The 19,170-nt window shown below is 30.1% G+C and overlaps 2 protein-coding genes across 2 annotated transcripts; one reads left to right on the top strand and one right to left on the bottom strand.

Annotated features, from left to right (window-relative positions):
• Positions 1-2,878: 2,878 nt before the first annotated feature.
• CycJ (Cyclin J) lies at positions 2,879-9,301 on the bottom strand. The gene is made up of 6 exons (XM_088278082.1): positions 9,079-9,301; positions 8,682-8,786; positions 7,034-7,205; positions 5,521-5,823; positions 4,469-4,625; positions 2,879-3,304 (listed from the first exon to the last, which is right to left on the bottom strand). Exons 1-6 carry the CDS (start codon positions 9,103-9,105, stop codon positions 3,175-3,177), a joined length of 894 nt encoding a protein of 297 aa, XP_088134208.1. The 5' UTR covers positions 9,106-9,301; the 3' UTR covers positions 2,879-3,174.
• Positions 9,302-10,557: 1,256 nt separating this feature from the next.
• On the top strand, positions 10,558-16,932 carry LOC148311859 (mitochondrial pyruvate carrier 2-like). Its single transcript, XM_088278080.1, has 3 exons — positions 10,558-10,762; positions 10,845-10,885; positions 15,196-16,932. Exons 1-3 carry the CDS (start codon positions 10,678-10,680, stop codon positions 15,427-15,429), a joined length of 360 nt encoding a protein of 119 aa, XP_088134206.1. The 5' UTR covers positions 10,558-10,677; the 3' UTR covers positions 15,430-16,932.
• Positions 16,933-19,170: the final 2,238 nt, after the last annotated feature.

Below are 19,170 nucleotides of genomic sequence, written 5' to 3'. Positions count from 1 at the left end.
AGCGTATTATGAAATTAAGTAATTTAACCTTAATTCACCCTAGAAAATACAGTAATCTCCCATTATCAATGGTTTTGCTTATCAGCCATCAAGAGATAACAAGTTGAGAGTGTAAACTAATATTTGGTTCGATTTGGGACCGGTTTATCAAAAAAAAAAGATTAACTAAGGATTCAAGCTTTTATCAGAGCCCTAAAAAAGCATGTAATTACAATGTTTTATAATGAGTACATATGCATTTTCTTTTTCTAAATAAATGCACAGTTTTATTATCGGCAGCATGTTGGCATAATATAATCCCCAATGATAATCACGGATTACTGTACATTTTTATCATATATATCTTAATTGTAGCAGAACATAACAAGGATATTTTAAATAACCAGAATTGCTTTAATTATTTTACAAAATACATATAACAAATAACAGTCATTTAAAAATATTGAAACCCTACAAAGAATTTCACAATCTGATTATTTACTTATTTTTTCAGGAATGCAATTAAAAATTAAATACAATGTGCGACAGAAACAGTGTACATTCATTGTGTTTCCTTTCAATCTTACTTATCTCAGTAATAACCACAAAAATGAAATATGTTAACTCGTCTTTCTAACGATAACAAAAATTATAACAAAGTCATCAATATTTAAGAAAATATTGTTTAAAAAGAAGTTGATCGCGGTACTAAAGAGTTGTTATCTGCTCACAACACAGAAACACAGAATATCAACATTTGAAACAGAAATTTATTTATAAATTTTAAAAAAGTTCTGATTGCTGATAACTCTGCTACAAAAGATACAAATCAATCATGTTAATATACTAAATGAATTAATCATGTATGCATTTAATTCATAAATAGACTAGTAAAATTATAAAATTAAGTTTTTTACTTTATGTATTACTATTAAATGAACTAGATAAAGCAAGGTTATTTAACTATATTTTAAATGCAATGTATGAAAATAATAAATGCTGAAGGCAGATGTAGAAGTATTTTTTAGTTTTTGCAGAACTCATTGTTTACATACAATGTACCATGTATATATCTTATAATTAAGATCACCTCTTCAAACTTTTATACGCAGTTTCTGAAGTTAAATAAATGCCTTATCAAAATAACAAATTCATTTTAAACCGTCTCACTATAAGGTGTTTTTTACAAAAATGCGAACAGCTTTTTGTGAGTATTAGTGACACCTTCATGCTTAATGCTTTTTCATTCAACATGTTTTGATCAAATGAAGTCGGAAATGAATAATCATTAATAAGGCTTTGTAAAATTTGGAAGATTACCGCATGTTTTATTTTTTCTGAAAGAATTTAATTTCAGAAAGCGAATTTTGAATCATAAAAAAGGCACAAACTTAAGTATAATTATTTTAGAGTATTAATGACCGCCTCGGTAGTGTAGTGATAAGAGCGTTTAGCTACCGTACTGGAGGGGGGTCAAAATAAACAGAAGTGATTTTCACTATCATATTTATTCAATATCACACTAGATTGGTACAAGAAGCGCAAGACTGATCACCTTGCCTTCATGCAATTAACGATCAAGATAACACTTGGTCGATACGATGCAGCGTCCTGTGCACCATTGGGTGCAGATAAGGGTTAAAAGATTAACGGCTTATGATCGTCATTTTTACTATGCTAGGAATTCGTAAATTTACTGCCTATGTTCTTTGTTGGTACAGATAACATTATTGCTACTATTTATATAACTAATTTTACAAAAATAAATATTAAAAAGGACGGGAGAGTGATCTCCAAACATTAAATAAAAGTTCACACAATATCAATAAACATAAGTAATATACATGTATTTACAAAAATCACAATAAAAACATTTGTTCAACTAAATGTACAATATAATGGTTCATGGTGTACCGGAAAGCTATACCTTCCTTCAAGAGGCACCACAATCTATTACAATTATATATAAAAAAGAAGGAAATGAGGGTGACTGTGTCCAATTTAATTCCGTGATTTGAGAAAAAGTGTGGTGATTAATTGAATCAGCTCATTTTTTTAGTTCATTCACTCTGATTCAGTTCAAAATTCAATAAAAATTAACAGAGCTGAACAGTTGCTATGATTTTGATATTACAATAAGTCTATATGCATACATTAATATACGCATTTGACATCGAAAGTATAAAACAACTTTTAACTTTAAAAAAATATCAACAAATTGAACTAGATTTTATATTCACATCAATTCCTTAAGAAATTCATGTATTTTTGGCAATTTATTTTAATGCGTATCATTGAAAAAAAATATTGTGAACAATCGCACAACATAAATGAAAAAACAGAATCAAGTATCAAAAACTGAAGCAAGCTATTACAGAAAATAATAGCCCATATTGTAAATATAAAGTTGTAAAAACAACACGCTTGAGAAACCAACATTTCTTATCTGCATTTTAAAACAATGGTCTCTTTAGTATTGCTTATTTATAAATATATAATGTCCCCATTAGAAGCCATAAAGCAATGCAACAAGTTTTCAATACTTTGACAATAGTAAGCACAGACAAAAAACAATACAAAAACCATTCAATGTCTCGAACAGAGAAAATGATTAATAATTTCATTATACTTCAACTAAATAGGAAAAAATAACAATATTACAGTTGATAGTGTTACAGTTCCTAAATAAGAAGCGTGAATTTTTTAAAGTAAAATGACCAAAACATGCAATTACTAAATTGTCATTTTATGCATCGCATTTGTCTTAAATATTTGGCTTCAATACATTATCAAAATAGTTTTGTTAATCTATGCTATGTTTCAATAAATACACATTCTCACTTCGATTAAGGCGGTAAGTTTTTGGCTAACATGATTTTGTTTAACATTAATATAATATGTATGTATACCCAATATTAAATATCAAAAGTACAAAATTAATCATTACATAAACACACGCACACACGTATCATTTGAGCTAATAGCAAAAATGTGGCAGAGATCAGTCAGAATCGTTTGAAACCATTTTGATTTCATGCAATTCAGTAAGACCAATTTGTTGCTTTTAATATCTCAATGAAAAAAACCAAACTAAAAATTAAAAAATAAATGCTAGCTTTCGGAGTAAACATTGTTGAAAACGGAAACATATATCCCGCTATAATCACAATATTCACAGAAGTTAAACCACAAGAGCTAGCTATTGCAGGTGCGAGGCTTTTTACTTTTACTTTCCGGAGAACTCTTGGCGGTGCAGTATCCCTGATCATCATCATCGCTGTAGGAATATTGGCGCTTCCTTGCTCCACTGTTGATCAACATCATCCTATTTAGAAATACAAACTATATTTTAATAAAATAACTTTACAGAGTAAAGACATGCAAGGAATATGGGAAACTTTCGTCTGATAGGGGTTGTGTTTTGATTTTTGGAACTGGTAACATAATGCGTATTTGTTGCAAAAGGTAGTTTAAGGAAAGGTATATTAGCCAGCGGTGTTATTCAGCAAAATAAAGAGCAATTTTTCTATAAATATCTCAAAATGATGTCAACCACTATTCTTTCATGGTTATCATTAATTTTGAAAAAAAAAATTTAATACATGGCTTAAAAATTCAAATGTTGTTGATAGATTTTTAAGAAATTGTGGTATTTACCAAGTAGAATTTAATTTAAAAATGAACAGTCTGCCAAATCAATGAATGAAAATATAATGCATTAACTATGTAGTACATATTATTTAAAATTTATTTCTTTTATGTAAAAATTCGTTCATTTTTCTTTCAGTATCATTAATTTCCTGGGAATAGTAATCAACAAAAAGTTTGAAAATGTCAGTCATTGAAAATAAAAATCATCCACACTATGTAGTGAAAGCCTTATCTTTTCACTGTAATTCCAGTGCTGCAACGCATATGGTCTTGTTATCTAAATGGCGATTAACTGTTTTCATTTACAAACCATGATGTTTGAAATTATTTTATAGATTTATTGTAATGTAACATACATGAACACAATGTGATTTGCACATTTTGTGTAACAAGAATGTTCGAATTGTGAGTTTGAAGCTCCGTCTGTTAAAATTCAGGTTGGAAAGGTTTTTGTTTTTTTCTTTTATAATCATGGGCAGAATGGCGAATTTTAGTGTTACAGGTTGCAAGTTCTGTACCCAGACTTTCATATTCCCTTCTAGGTTAAATCCAGTAATTGTGTACAAAAATTTAAACATACTCAAAATATTGCTAACAAAAATTATTTTAAACTGAACTTTTATCATTACCGAAGTATATGTTTAAATTCGAAACATTTCCGATGGAAATGTAGTGCTTTCAACAAGCATAAAAGCACATGCTTCTTCAAAGCCCCAAATGAATTGTTTCATGGTCGGGTTACATAAATATATCTACCAGTAGTAATCGCGAAGAGCTACTTGTTGGCGAATATAGTAAATACGCTGCTTAAGAAAATTTGACTTGAACAAGCACTTACTTGTGGAGTAAAACAGCTTTAGGATTAACGGAGTCCAACTGCAACGACGTGACTTCTTGTAGGATGCGTGGCCAGTGACTGAGGCCGAGGTACATCCTCATGGCGTAGATGCAGGCTGCTGCTACTGAAGAAGGAGCATGTTTGGCGAACCTCATATCTGAAAACATATTCATACCGTTTTGTCTGTTTTGATAAACACGTCTACCGCTAAAGAGTAGCAGTAAACATAACTGAGTGAGATCCCAGATTTGATTCTTCATGGGGTCAACATTACTGAGTAATATTTTGAATATGTTCATATGATAAATTACCTATAATCAATCAAACCTAATTTTATATTCATATTATCCTTCACTGGTACCCGAAACACAAAACTGATCACCTTGCCTTCGTGAGATCAATAATCATGTAAACACTGCATCAATTTGATGCACTATTGGGGGCAGATAAGGATCAGAAGAAGATATTGAGGCTTCTAGTTTTAAACCCGGAAAATTAATGGTGTACAGTTATCCCTGAGTGAAAATGTTCCTAGAAAAGGTCACAAATGGCAAAAGGTAGCTAATCTTTTAAATCTATTCTCAACCAATGAGTCCTCCTTGATAAAGATAATTTACAGAAAGCAATGATATTGTAAAATATTTAGATAGTAAATATAATTACTTAACGAATTGTCATTATTTTATTATACACATGTGAAAATTCAGTGTATGTTATTTTATATGGATATTGCATAAAATTTGTGCACTGATTGGTGATTAGTTTTAAGCAGTCAATTACATAAACCGAATTAAGTAATGACTTATTTTAACATAAATCACTATTCAATCACTAGATCCCTAGGATCTACAAAAAGAAGAAGAAAGAAAAAAAATATATTTTCCAAGACTGCCTCATGGAATAAAAATTAAGTAAAAAATATTTAAGTGGACTGCATAAAAATTCTGAATGAGATTTAAACGCAAAAAACATTCAAATCACTTTGCTACAGTAATTATTATTTCTGTATCATCCGATACTAGCTGTATTGATGTAATATTAACTCCAATTACCTGATAGGGTTAGGTTCATAAAGTCTTTAACGACAGTGTTCACATTCTTCTTGAAGCGATCGTACGAGTATTTCCTGTGTCCAAGTTTGGTGCACCAATCCTCATAGTCCTGTTTGCACACGGCCAGAGGTCTGTAGAACTCCACGAAGGTGGCTACAGTCGGAGAGCAGAGGTCCCATCGCATGTGCTGGAGGATGGTGAACTCCAAGCTCCATAGCTCTGCGTGAGAGAGATCTGACACATCTGCCTCCTCGCAAAACTCGGAAAATCGAGGCACCCTCGCTCCCTTTACTTCAAATTTTGCTGAAAAAAAAACACCTTACTGAATGTGCATAAAAATGAGAGATGTTTGATGCAAATTATCATAATTTTGAACATTCATTCAGTGTTATTTGCTCTCCAAAGAATAATTCAAGAGTAAGAAATGGCCAGGAGTAGAAGTCCATTTGGTTTCTTCTTCTAAACCTCATCAGCGCATAGTGCGTCCCATTAACCTTTTAAACGCGTTAACTTTGTTCCTAAGAGACGCTCGTGCGCGGCTGTATTTCGCCGTTTTTTAAATGATTACTTTTATCATGTATTTAGTTATGAAACGATTTATTTTCCTAAACAAAAACGTTCAATGGGATTCATTGTGCCTTTTTGGTACTCTATAATACACGTGTGTCACATTATTCTTGAAATATATCGTAATATAAACAAATTAGATCGTAACATAAATAAATCAAAGCACGCATCGTGTGTCACTCTTATCCACTGGCCATGCGTAGCGTCGAGAGTGAGACAGATATAGGGCATGATTATGGCGCGGACTAATTACCGACCGCAAGAAAAATCAGGGATCTGTTGTTTTATTTATCCTTGTGATATTACAAATTATTAGTCAGATATTTCAACAGATGTCATAAGGCCGAGGATTGACGTATTATTTTATCCAAAGTTCCACACCATGAAAAAATCCCTCCAACTTGAACTGAGGTTCGAAACTTGGAGCAAAGTGAAAACACAAACGCTTATGTCAGCCGCGTATGGGGCATGTCTTGTAAAAACACAAACGGTTATGCGAGCCGCGTGGATCCGGTTAACAAAGTGATATGTTAAATGTTAATTATATTTAGGCATGGTAATCAGTTCTGCGGTTCATGTACCAGTCCATGGTGATACCAAATAAATATTAGGGTGAATATCACATATTATTTATTTTCACCCTCCTGGGAATCAAACCTAGGACCTTCAAGGTAAGCAAAAGCGGAGTAAACCACTACACTATGGAACGAACAAAAAGATTTGGTTTAAGCAGTATTTTACGGAGCGATTTTTGTCCAAACTTGCCCGGAATATCTACCATCAAGATATTGATTTTAAAAATGTTATAAATATTTATTCAAAGACCAAAAGTTGCGCCAGTCTTCCTTTAAATGGTCACTGACTTAAGTTTGAGTCGGTATATGTTGAATCCAAAAGTAAAATAATTATATTTCGTTTTATGACTAAACAGATTCAAAACACTTACTTGCAATGAGAAGGCATATGAGAGCCGCATGGAGTAAACGATCCTCAGAAACAATAAAGCCATCCATAAAAATATCAAGTAGTCTTACACCAGCGTGCAAAACACGGCTTCCCAAAGCCAAGCGAGATGTCACTCGACGCATGTTAAGAATCAAAAAGCCACGGTACTTTAACTAGAATAAAAGAAAAACAGGTAATCATTTAGAGATTTCTCAATACAGACAATATTTTTTTTATAACGGTAATATGGAATTGATTGATTTGGCAGTCTTAACTTAGCAAATACAATTATTTCTCTAAATCTATTATGACACGTGTTTCGATGCATTCCGCATGTTTGAAAATGATGCATAATATAGACGTCTGGGCATTTACAGCCCGTCGTCATAGGCTGGCTTATGTTATTAATTTGTACACTTGTGAAACGTTATTGCGTAGCTTTTTTGGAAGATGTATAAATAAGCACATAGTATTTTTCAACAACCGGTATATGAAAGGTATAACTGCCATCTGTTGAGACCATTACAAAGTAAACAGCACATACAAAATACCCAAAGTAAAATCACCTTCTGGTAAAAGGCAAAAATTATTTTAGTTTAATTTTTACCTATTTGGAGATGTCTGAAATATTAAGGCCCACCATTCGTTAAGTCTCTAAATCCGGGTAACATTTTACATAATTGATTTTTTTCACTGTTTTTGCATTGGAAAAAATAAGTTTTTCTTCAAAATAATTATATAGTTTTGAAAAGAAATGAGTTATTGAAAGGTAGGGAGTTAAAAAATATATAAAAATATTTTTTCTGTATATATTCTAAAAAACAAAAAAATATCCAATATATATTCTTTAAAAAAATCGGGCTTGGATAGACCTGTGACCTCTCCAATGGTCTGGTTAGAATTCTGTGTAAGAAGTATTCTAGCGATTATCCCCTTAAGGTCATAAGCCCTGTAACGGCCAGACTAATTTCCCTTCATATAAAAAGATGCTCTGTCAGAGTTGAGACATTTATAATATATCTTTAGTAATGCCATGGGGATAAAATCCAGTGTTCACATAAAATAGAAAAAATGCTAATAGAAAATTGGTCTACTTTATTCTCAAAATATGAGTTTTATATGTTGTAAGTCGTAATTACAGAGACTACTAACTGTAGTGCTATTTTCGACACAGAATAGTGCATAGTGCACTGGATTGATGCCATGATTTTTTCGTTAGAAGTTATATAGAGAAAAAAAATTAAGACAAAAATATGAAATATATATTTTTTCAAATAAAAATTACAAAATATTGTGAAATACATATTTTATTGAACATATCGATTTATCAAGTATTTAAATAAAACAACTATAAAATAGTAAATATCCCTCAATGTATGCATTTATAACAGCTGTTTTATTTTCTTTTTTAATTTAATATTTATTTATTTATTTAAGGTTCATTTGACATTCCGTAGGTTATGCCTGATATTATTTACGCCTCAGGTGGTTTTACGCAGCATGATTCAATAAATTTAAATGTTGTGAAATATATTTTTATTTCAAATGTATTAATATTACAACTGCGTCAGCAAGTGTTATAGGTTTTATAATATGTATTTATTGATAATTGATAGTACAAATTTTTAGATTACATTATAATAACTCACTTGAGGAGATGACAACCCGGTTATCGGCCTTTTCGCTTCTTTCTCTCTCAAGGTCTGCAGAAAGTGCTCCGCGTATTCATTTTGCCAGCATTCCATCACGAAGGACTAAAAATATGTTTAAATAAATTCAATTTAATTTTAAACAAATATCCGCAAGCATATTTTAACTTCCAAGTAAAGTATATCAGACTAGACTGCTTTTTGGATGAGCAGAATAAGGCATGCCGTAACATGATGTAAAAGTATGATAAAAAGCCCGATATGGTAAAATAATGACATAAAGTATACATTAATTACTCCAATTGTCATGAACACGATGAAAAATCGCTTTTAACATGTATTAAATATCCACACGTGGTTGTCAAAAACTTTTTTTATGTTTAATACTCGCGCTCACCTTCCGAAACTTGCCGATGTTTTCCATGCTGACAGTTTTTTGTCATTCCCGTAATATCACAGACTAATTCATTATTATAAAATAATTATGAACAATTAAAGGTGCATCATGTTTCACAAGAATATTTAAAATTCAATGCAACTGACTCAAGTCCACTCATTTATTACGAAAAACTGTTCACTACCAAAGCGCGCTACGTATTCGTATTCGTATCAAAACACGTGGGCAGCGGGGTGGAGGAAGTGGAAGGTGTGGGAAAGAACGTGAAGAATTCGTACCAAAAGTCAAACTGGGAATCAGGTTACTCGTGATAACAAGCGAAAATCAACTCTAAAATTAAATATCATGCCCCTGTACTTACGCATTGAAAATAAATACAATATTACATTTAAAATATAATGTATGTTAGTACGGAAAGTATTTTACGTATTATTAACTAATATCTAATAAATTAATTATGTTGTTTTTTTAGAAACTTATTTAAATTTAGGTTTTATATAGATCCAAGATATAACAAAAATCTCTAAAAATCTCTTTCTCCAAAAACACAAATGTGTTTGTCTTGGAGGTTCCCTATATTTTTGCAACGGCATTTATTATGATAAATATTATGGTATAAAATCAGTTTTACAATTTTGCACGTCTTATGTGTGGATATACAAATTTTGTATGTACTTTTCAGAGAAATGTTAATAACGTAATGTTGAACAGGGGGAACATACAACAACGCCTTGAACCCTATCAAAACAGTTCAGAAAACAATCATTTAAGTAATTTTTTAAACCACTCATTAAACAAAGTTATTATTTTAACATTCCAAGTCTTAAAAGCATAAAACCATTTTTAAAAAAAAACAGCAATTTTTCAACTATTAAAAGATGATAAATATTTGAATCTGAAGAAAAGTTCATCTTCGAGATACCAAAACGACTTTTCAGTAGCAAAATGCAATACCAAAAAATTCCACCAGAGCTTCAAGTATTTTCTTCAAAGAGCTTCAAATGTAAAAAATATAAGATATTAGATTCCTAAAACAAAAAATAAATGTCTTTTGTACATATGAATCGAAAAACACACAAACACAAAATATATAACACAATAAAAAAGCATTATTTCATTCATAAGTATAAACAATAAACAATGAGTGAAGTCCCTCTCCAAGCACAAGAGCTTACGCTCTTTATTGGAGAGAACAGCGAAACTAATATTGAAATGTTAAAAGTCGAAACGTCTAGCAAATCACTTATATTATAATATTTTTCATAATTACAGTAAATAATACAAGTTTTTTTCAAACCTATATCCTCATTCTTCTTCTTCTTCTTTTTAATGGCTTCTAGTATCCGTACGTGACTCTAGTCACCCGTAGTTTTTTTGCGCTAGCAACCCTGAAGTGACACTGACCTCCAGTAACATTGGCAACATTGAGCCAGCTGTCAGTTGCGCGAAAGGCGGGATGACCTCGAGTTCTGATTTTTTATTGGTTCAAAATATTTGTCGTTCGATGGTCGCTTCGTGTCATGTTCCGTGTTGACGTGAAAGTGAACTCTGTAGTCTGTTTATTAATTTGACCGCCCTCCCGATACCACTTCATTGAAAATGTCAGCCGTATACAGAGCTACCATTAACGTAGCAGATAAGTTTGTTCCCAGAAACTTGAGGCCCTTGTGGGAGCATCCAGCAGGTGAATAAATTAGGGAAACATTACATAATTTTACCTCCATTTATTTAATTTTTATATTGTTTTACATTCTGTTATTTTTCAGGACCTAAAACAATATTTTTCTGGGCACCAGCTTTCAAATGGGTATGTTTATTACAAATTATTTAAATATAATACGGTAGTGATTTATGAAAAATTGTTTCTATAATTTAGTACTCGCTAGCATTTATTCATGTTAACTGCAAGCTAATTTATTTTGCATGTTTTGTTAATGCCTGTATTTTTAATATCTTAATTGCTTTTTAAACATTATAATATAATTGTTAATTAAATTTAATGGATTTAAAAAATACAGAAAGCAAATTCAATTTACGGATTAAAATTTGTAGCTTGTTTTTTTTTAAATTTATTAATCAAAAGTACACAATGTGTTTATTCCATTTTTTGTAATTTATTGATTTTTAGTTAACGGCATCTATCTTCCACCAAATATGTATTTTTTTATATTAAAGTAGAAAGGTTTTAAAAAGCATAATAATTTTGTTTTAAATTATTTACCCTATAAAAATTCAATTCAATTTTTTTCTTCAGAATTTATTGCTTAGTTCCTCTTTTTTATAGAAATAAGAATTCACTACTTCTATATTAACTTCATTTATTATTTTATTAAAAATTTAATTAAAAATACTTATTTTTTTAAATCCTATACAAATGTCAACCATGCATATTATTTGAAGGAAAAACATAAGGTAGTTTTTTCCTTCAAAATGTGGAAAATATGACCACACATTCTATAGAAAAATCCAAGAAAGAAACTTTCCACCGTTGTGTTTTCAAATGATTGTGTATAATCTCAAGGTATTTACATATTATAATTTTATTTTGGGACCACCAAACGTTTGTGTTGTGTTGTTGCCAAATTCTGAATAGTAGTAATTTTATTTTAAATTTGCTTAGATTTCTTGTTTGTTGTAGCTTTTTTTTTTATTTAATATTATTTTGTAAACAATTGTATGCTGGTTTGCCAAATTCCTCTTTAAATGTAGGTTTTATTTTGACCAAATTATATTAAATTAACATAAAAAACTATCTAGCACATGATTGTTTTATTCTATTTTGAAACTTTAAATAAACTATAAATTTATTTTGTTATACATTTAAAGAGTGTGATAGGTACTTGAAAAAAATGTATTTTGTAAATTTTATATAACATTCACAAAAATGCATTTTATTTATAATCGTAAATATCTTGCGTTAATATTCAATAATTCATTAGTCATCTTTGTTTGGTAAGCTTCAAGGTTTCCTACGAAAGTATAATAAAAGTTTTTTAAAAATGATAAATTGTATATACTTTTTTTTTTCGGTTTATGCATGCAAACACGTTTGTTCCTTTTTATTTACTACAGAGATAAAAGTAGTATGTGCACTTTTATTGTCGTTGATTTTCACATTTTATTTTTAACAATGTTCCGCTTGATTTGTCATTTTTGGTATCATTTATTGTACAACAAAAAGTGTGGCATATGACCCCATTCGTGATTTATTCTATAAGGAATATGCATGAAGCTAAAATACCTAAATATGCGACTATACTGGTCCCTGAGCAGTTCTACCATTTATCTCTACTTGTTCAATTGTTGGGGTGTGCCGAAAAAACTAAACATTTTCATTGATAAATCACATGATTCATAAATTAATGGAAATTTGTCTGTCATTTTTACTATTTGCAGCTAAGAAATTAGACCGCAACGCTACATGTTTGTGATTTTTTTGTTTCCGGATGTAATGAATTCCTAGCTTAACCTGGATGTCGCCAAATTATTTTTAACAGAAACAATATTTTAATTTAATCTTTTCGTAACCGCAAATAAATTACGCTGCAGTACTCGGCAGGCCGGGTATTTTATGTAAAAATAAAAGTGGTCTATTTTTTGTTGTTATGTTTATTGAATAATAATTTACTTACCATATATTATATCCTGCATCGATTGGTAAGGGTTTTTAATATTGATGTTAAACCAGTTTCAAACTTTCATTGTCAGACAGGGTTGTCACAATGAGTCACATACGTATGCTTTTATTGCTTCCGAGATATCTCGTCCCTGGCAACCAACGGGTCGATTTGTAATGTAATTTATTTAGATGCAATTTATCAATTACTTTACATTATAGGTTTATTTTTATTTTTTTTTTACAACCGATCACTGAGTACTTTCACCTAAGAATGTATCTTCATAATTGTAAAGCGTATTTACTTATTGTAGATTCAATACTTTTACTATAATTGTGACAGGTTAGGAGTAAAACGTAGTAAAAAAATAAGAATATTTTTTAATATAATGTATCTAAATAGAAATACTGCAATGGAGTTTATAATTAAAGAAAAAATCCACGATACATTTAATATAATTTTTCTGTGCATGAAATTATCACTTTAATCTCTCTGGATATTAGGTATTGTTTGTTTGTAGATATGTGTTTAAGTGCTGTGCCTTGTTTTATCATTCTGCACATTGATATCGGTAGTGTTTGGCAAAATTGTGGCTTTATATGTTTTTCCGGACATGTTCAAGCACTTACGATATTATTAAGGTCAGTGATTTTTTATTTTTAATGTTGTGCATTCTAACACCTTATGGTAGAGATTGACCTGAGCCATTTCGTCGTAACGTAACACGTTACGATGCGAGCATTCGTATAGTCAGTACAGCGAGCCGAGCTCTCCATCCATAGTTTCGGATGCTCGCCGTGAGCGATGTTACAACGTTACGTTAAGACAAAATGCTCCGGTCAGTCTGCACCATTAGCTTTATATCTATATTATGCAATAATTTAGTAATTTTGCTTACAAAATAGCCACTATCCACTGGTATCAATATATATTTTATATTATTTTTTAATATGATTATGCACACCATGAATTTGTTAGCAAAATTTCAATATTTTGTTTCCTCAAACATCAAAGAAATTGTTTATTTGGTTTTCTGTTGTTTCAGACCAGTGGATGGTGGCAGTTTTATATATTTTTATAATTAAGCTTTGTACATGATAATATTTTTGTGCCTTATTTAGTATTATTTGCATTATTCTCCTATAAGAGCTTGTTACTAACACATACAGCAAAATCCTTATTTGTTACATCTTCTTTCAATATTCCTTCTTGTTCTTAATAAATAATGACTGAAAATGTTTAGTTATAATTTTGAAAGGGCCATATATCTAATAATTTTATATTTTATTTATTCTTTTACTCTCTTTACTTAAAAATTCCATCACTTTTAAACATCTGTACAAACAATTGAATTTTTCGTATTAATTTTATTGAGATAGTAAAAAAAAATAGTATTAGTTATTTTTTATCATTACACTTAATAAATCCTTATTTTTCGTTTCATTATTTTATGCCTTATTATATTTTTATTTTTTCAATTTATTACTGGTTTTGGTAACATAAATCCTAATTGCAAAACTCTGATTTTTTATCAAAGCAATAAGATTGAAGAATTCAAAAAGATCCTTAAATTAATATATTTTGTAATAATAAAATGATGATGATGAACCATCACTCAGAATTTGGAGAAATAGGGATGTTCAGGGATACCTAAATTGTAATTATAAAAATATTTTCTTATACATGGAAAAAAATGTATTTTATTTGAAAAGTACTTTGGATATAAATAAATAAATAAATTACTATTGATAATAAATATGTGATATCACATTTGTCCCATTTGCCCAATCTGTTTGAACCGCTTTGTATATGTCTACCTACTAAAGGGTCGACAGCTTATGTATGGTATATGTATGTAAGTGTTCCCTTTAGATATATTTTGTGACTCACATTATTTTACACTAGTTTGAACTGTGGGACTCATGTGACATTTCACTCTCTTTTGTCTTACATCTCATCACTCTTTAAAAAATACAGCATTAATATGATGCTATTCAAATCTACTCAATAAGCATGAATTGTAAAATTGATTCTGCTCAACTGACTAGACTAAAATATTTGGCCTAATTTATCAAATTTACCAAAGTGAGCATAAAATTAAACAGTGAATATTTGTCTTATGACAGCTACCCCAATTTAAGTGTAATTGACTGTATTTGTATATAAAGGTGGGGACGTACCGGAGCACATAGAGTAACATTCGCGGCGAGCATCTGACTTCGGATAAAGCACTCGAAACGAGCAGCGAACAGCTCGGCTCGCTGTACTGACTATACGAATGCTCGCATTGTAACGTGTTACATTACGACGAAAGGACTCCGGTCAGTCCCCACCTTAAGGTTTAGAATTTAAACCAAAATTGAATACAAACAACACTTAAATATTTCATTTCCACTTAATATATTATGTTACTAACATTGCAATTTTATTTTAGAATATTACAATAAAACATACCGCTTAAAATTATTCTTTTAAAAATCAATTGCGTTTTGCTTTTTAGGGCTTGGTGCTTGCTGGCATTGGTGATTTGCAGAGACCCGTGGAGAAGCTTTCTATCCCTCAGTCAGCTTCCTTAGCAGCCACCGGAATCATCTGGTCCCGTTACTCCCTGGTCATCATTCCTAAGAACTACAGTCTTTTCGCTGTCAATGTCTTTGTGGCTGCCACTCAGTGCTACCAACTTTACAGGGCCATGATTTTTGCCCAAGCTCAAAAGAAAGTTGTCAAAACATGATCTGAATATGAAAATAAGATATAAAATATCACATTAACCTCAAACCAGCTGCTGGTGTCTTCCATTGTGATATTATTATATTCCATTGAAAAAATTATATTTACAAAATAATTGTTACTCACTAGATGTATGTGTTATATTTTTAAAATATTTTTTAAAACTGACACAAAGTGTTAAATAATTCAGCGTTAAACGATTCATATTATGTTAAATATTTATTTTTTTAAATGTTATTTATTTTTCAATTGTAAATAAAATTTCATATTTATTGTTTTCTTTTTCTTATTACATATTATTCATTATAAAATTCAATAACATAAATTAGGCTTGTATCCCAAAAAATATTTCTTAGCATCATAGAGAAATTTAAAAACTTTCGTATATTTGTAGTATTTTTATTTTATTTAAAAAAAAATACTATCATCTATAGAAAAATGTTGTCTAGTTATTATCAAGAATGATTATTTTTATTATTGAAATAATTTTTTTTTTTAATTGGTTCTGGTAAAAAATACATTGGCTGCATATGGTAATTACAAGCAAGTACTTTCTTTTCCCAATGCAAAAAAATGCATATTGCATTTATCAATTGTGCTAATCAGCACAAGGCAAGCTTGACATTGTTAATGAAATTACCTGGCTTCATGCCACAAGCAGCGTGGGCTCTAAATATACATTATCGACATTGAATAGTAACCTTTAATGCTAGGAAGGAATTACCTGCCAGATTAATGTGTTCGATATTTAAATATTTAAGCATTCGAAGGGTATTTCTTTTTAAATAATGTTTTCACTGACCTAATGACAGCAATTAAAAAGTATTTGAAATGATTGACTATAAAACAAATCGTATCAAAGATTAATATTGGTTCTCATACTTAAATTTACTAAAATAACATTTATAATATATGATAAAACCCTTATCCGCACCCCAATGATGCATAGGGCACTGCGTCATATAAATGCAGTGTTATCTTGATCGTTTACACATGAAGGAAAGGTGATCAGCCCTCCGCTTCAGGTATCAGTCCAGGGTAATAATATTGAATAAATATTACAGTGAAAAAATCACTTATATTTATTTTACCCCCCTTGGGAATCAAACCCGGGACCTCCAGAACGGTAGCCGAGCGTGCTGACCATTACACTACGGAGGCGGACAAAATATAACATTTACTCAACAGGAAAAAGAAAAAATACATAGTATTTTGGAAAATAAACACAATTTTAATTTATTCGAAAGTTAATTTACTTACAGTGCGGTACTAATAATGCTTAGATTATACTTTAAAGAATCTTCATATAAAAGTATTGACTAATTCCAAATCACTATGTCATAACATGTACTAAATATTTCTAAATCTTCGAGTGTGAATTTTAAAATATTAAATACATACTTACATATATTCGAGTATGTGCAAAACATGAAAAGGTGTCATAAAAAACATATTTATAACAATTCACTTTTTGATGGGTTAAAATTAGATGAAATGTATTGGTGGTGTTATAAAAATTAATTCATTTTTGAAAAGTGTATTTCATTCAAATTTATTGCGATCATGTCATATGAAATTAAGTTTAATGACAATTTACAGACCTCTACTCATTGAGTAACAGAGTATTTATCTTTCCGGACGGAAGTCTACTGGTGTCATTGTAAAACGTATTAAAGAACTTGGTATTATATACAATTTGTTTTTATTGTTGATGTTAATACTATGACTTTAAAATCACAATCATATCTGATGAGCTATTAAGTGAAACTCGTTAAATAATAGGTAATAACATTTTAATCATTGGAGATTAGAGAAAGTAATTAAAAAGCATATTCTAAAGTTGCATGCGCATCTAGTATTACACCCGTAGATGGTGATAGATGAATTAAAAACTTTAAAAAATGTACTTTACATTTACTAATTTGTCAATTACATAGTGTGATAAACTATAAATCGCTTATTTCAACATGGTTGTTCTTAAATAACTATTATTCTTCTACTCTATTTAATCACATCTTAGGGTTCTTATTCATCACATATTATGATCAACACTTTATTAATCGAAAGGTAATACATATATGATAAGTCGTTAGCTGTTTTCATATTGGGGGTAAAGCTGAAGCAATATATGTAGATTTTCCAATATCAAACCCTAATGTTTGTATGGGCGTTTTCACTTAAGAGTGTGATTTTTTCATTTATATTCCCTTATGCCTTACGGTCCATCTTTATGCAGTGACTTGCCTGTGTGTTTGGTTTTCGCAAAACGTTTGCAAAGAACTTATTTGCGTAAACCAATTTTCACAAGTGCAAAGTAAATCTCATACGTTTAGTCGAGCTTTGAGGGAAACATCTATAGAAACATAAAAGTTTGATATTTTGCCTTAATTTTCTGTTGTCAGATTGGAGTAAAATCAAATTTAATAAAAATTAAAATAAATTACCCAGCTTTAATTCAAATCCAATACATGAACACTAAACCTATGTTGATAAGCATTTTGTCAGTGAACATAACTTAAATTTTATTTGAAAAAACAATATACTTTATATAAATGTGAACTTTATATAAACAGGTCAAGAAATTGAAGCACGTAAGTAATCGGAAGGCAGTATTTCACGAATCATAATATATTGATGTTTTTTCACATATTTTCCTGTCACTTATGTTTCACGTAGCTTAGTATGTATTATTTTAACTATTTGACATGATATTGTCACCTTGGAATAATGGGCTGAATGTGCATTTTTGGTTTGAGCCATCACTTGTTTCTTCTACACAACTGTTAACATCCAAAGTATATATTTTACCAAATCTGATATCTATTTTTAGATTAAAAAATTTATTATTAGATTAAAACCAATATTTTTAGCTTTTCCACTTTTTTATTTGACCAGCGACCGGGTTTCATCGTTACCGAAATCATCAGACCAGTCTGATAATGTCGGTAACGACGAAACCCGGTCGCTGGTCAAATAAAAAAGTGGAAAAGCTAAAAATATTGGTTTTAATCTAATAATAAATTAAAAATGCATTTCCATCACGAAGTGTCAGTGGATAATATAAATATATGATATCTATTGCTTTATAGTTTTATCAAAAATGTGACAAAAAAGGGATTTTAGACAGATTTTAAATGTCAAAATGTCAATCTGGAAATTACTCAGTTATTATACTTTTATTTGGTTTATTTTTTTATATGATATATATCTGTGTTAAACACATTCTAATAAAAGAAAATTCTACCATGTGATGTCATTATAGAATAAATATACAACATGTTTAAATCACTTGCCTTTTAATATGCTATTCGCATTACAAGTATAATATTTACCTCACACTCTATTTATTGGTGCTTTTTTATTAATTGTCCCTCACACAAATACGTATACATATACCAGTGGCCTGCCTAGGGTTTACCAGTAAGGCAAGCCCATTATTTTTCACATTCGTGAATATATGATGCACCTATAATTTCTTCACCTCATCATTCCCAGTATAGTAAGCACTCAGAAAGTATTATAAATATAAACAATGTATTGTAATCATTGTAAAAATATGCATACATGTAACTTTTGTAAGGTATAGCCATCACCTTTAAATAAAGAAAATGTTCACTATAGTAAAATATCTTCCTCAGATATCAACCATCACCATATAATGGCATGCATAGTGTTTAATAATCATATAAGCGCGTGATAATTTCAAAACAGTCATACATAAATTATGTATTTTTAATCATTTGGT

This window comes from Brachycentrus maculatus, unplaced genomic scaffold, assembly GCF_059751285.1.
Source record: "Brachycentrus maculatus isolate JH-2025_06_01 unplaced genomic scaffold, ASM5975128v1 h1tg000055l, whole genome shotgun sequence".
In the NCBI taxonomy this organism is placed as follows: domain Eukaryota; kingdom Metazoa; phylum Arthropoda; class Insecta; order Trichoptera; family Brachycentridae; genus Brachycentrus; species Brachycentrus maculatus.
The sequence above is the reverse complement of the archived record's forward strand: the minus strand, read 5'-3'. Positions and strand labels throughout refer to the sequence as shown.

Bases quoted from the DNA above. Each gene is read 5' to 3' on its own strand.
- CycJ (XM_088278082.1), bottom strand. From the start codon at position 9,105: ATGGAAAACATCGGCAAGTTTCGGAAG. The intron at 7,206-8,681 runs GTGAGTTATTAT...CTTTTATTCTAG, and splicing joins CCGGGTTGTCATCTCCTCAA to TTAAAGTACCGTGGCTTTTT. The intron at 5,824-7,033 runs GTAAGTGTTTTG...TTTTTTTTTCAG, and splicing joins CATATGCCTTCTCATTGCAA to CAAAATTTGAAGTAAAGGGA.
- LOC148311859 (XM_088278080.1), top strand. From the start codon at position 10,678: ATGTCAGCCGTATACAGAGCTACCATTAACGTAGCAGATAAGTTTGTT. The intron at 10,763-10,844 runs GTGAATAAATTA...GTTATTTTTCAG, and splicing joins CTTGTGGGAGCATCCAGCAG to GACCTAAAACAATATTTTTC. The intron at 10,886-15,195 runs GTATGTTTATTA...TTTGCTTTTTAG, and splicing joins GGGCACCAGCTTTCAAATGG to GGCTTGGTGCTTGCTGGCAT.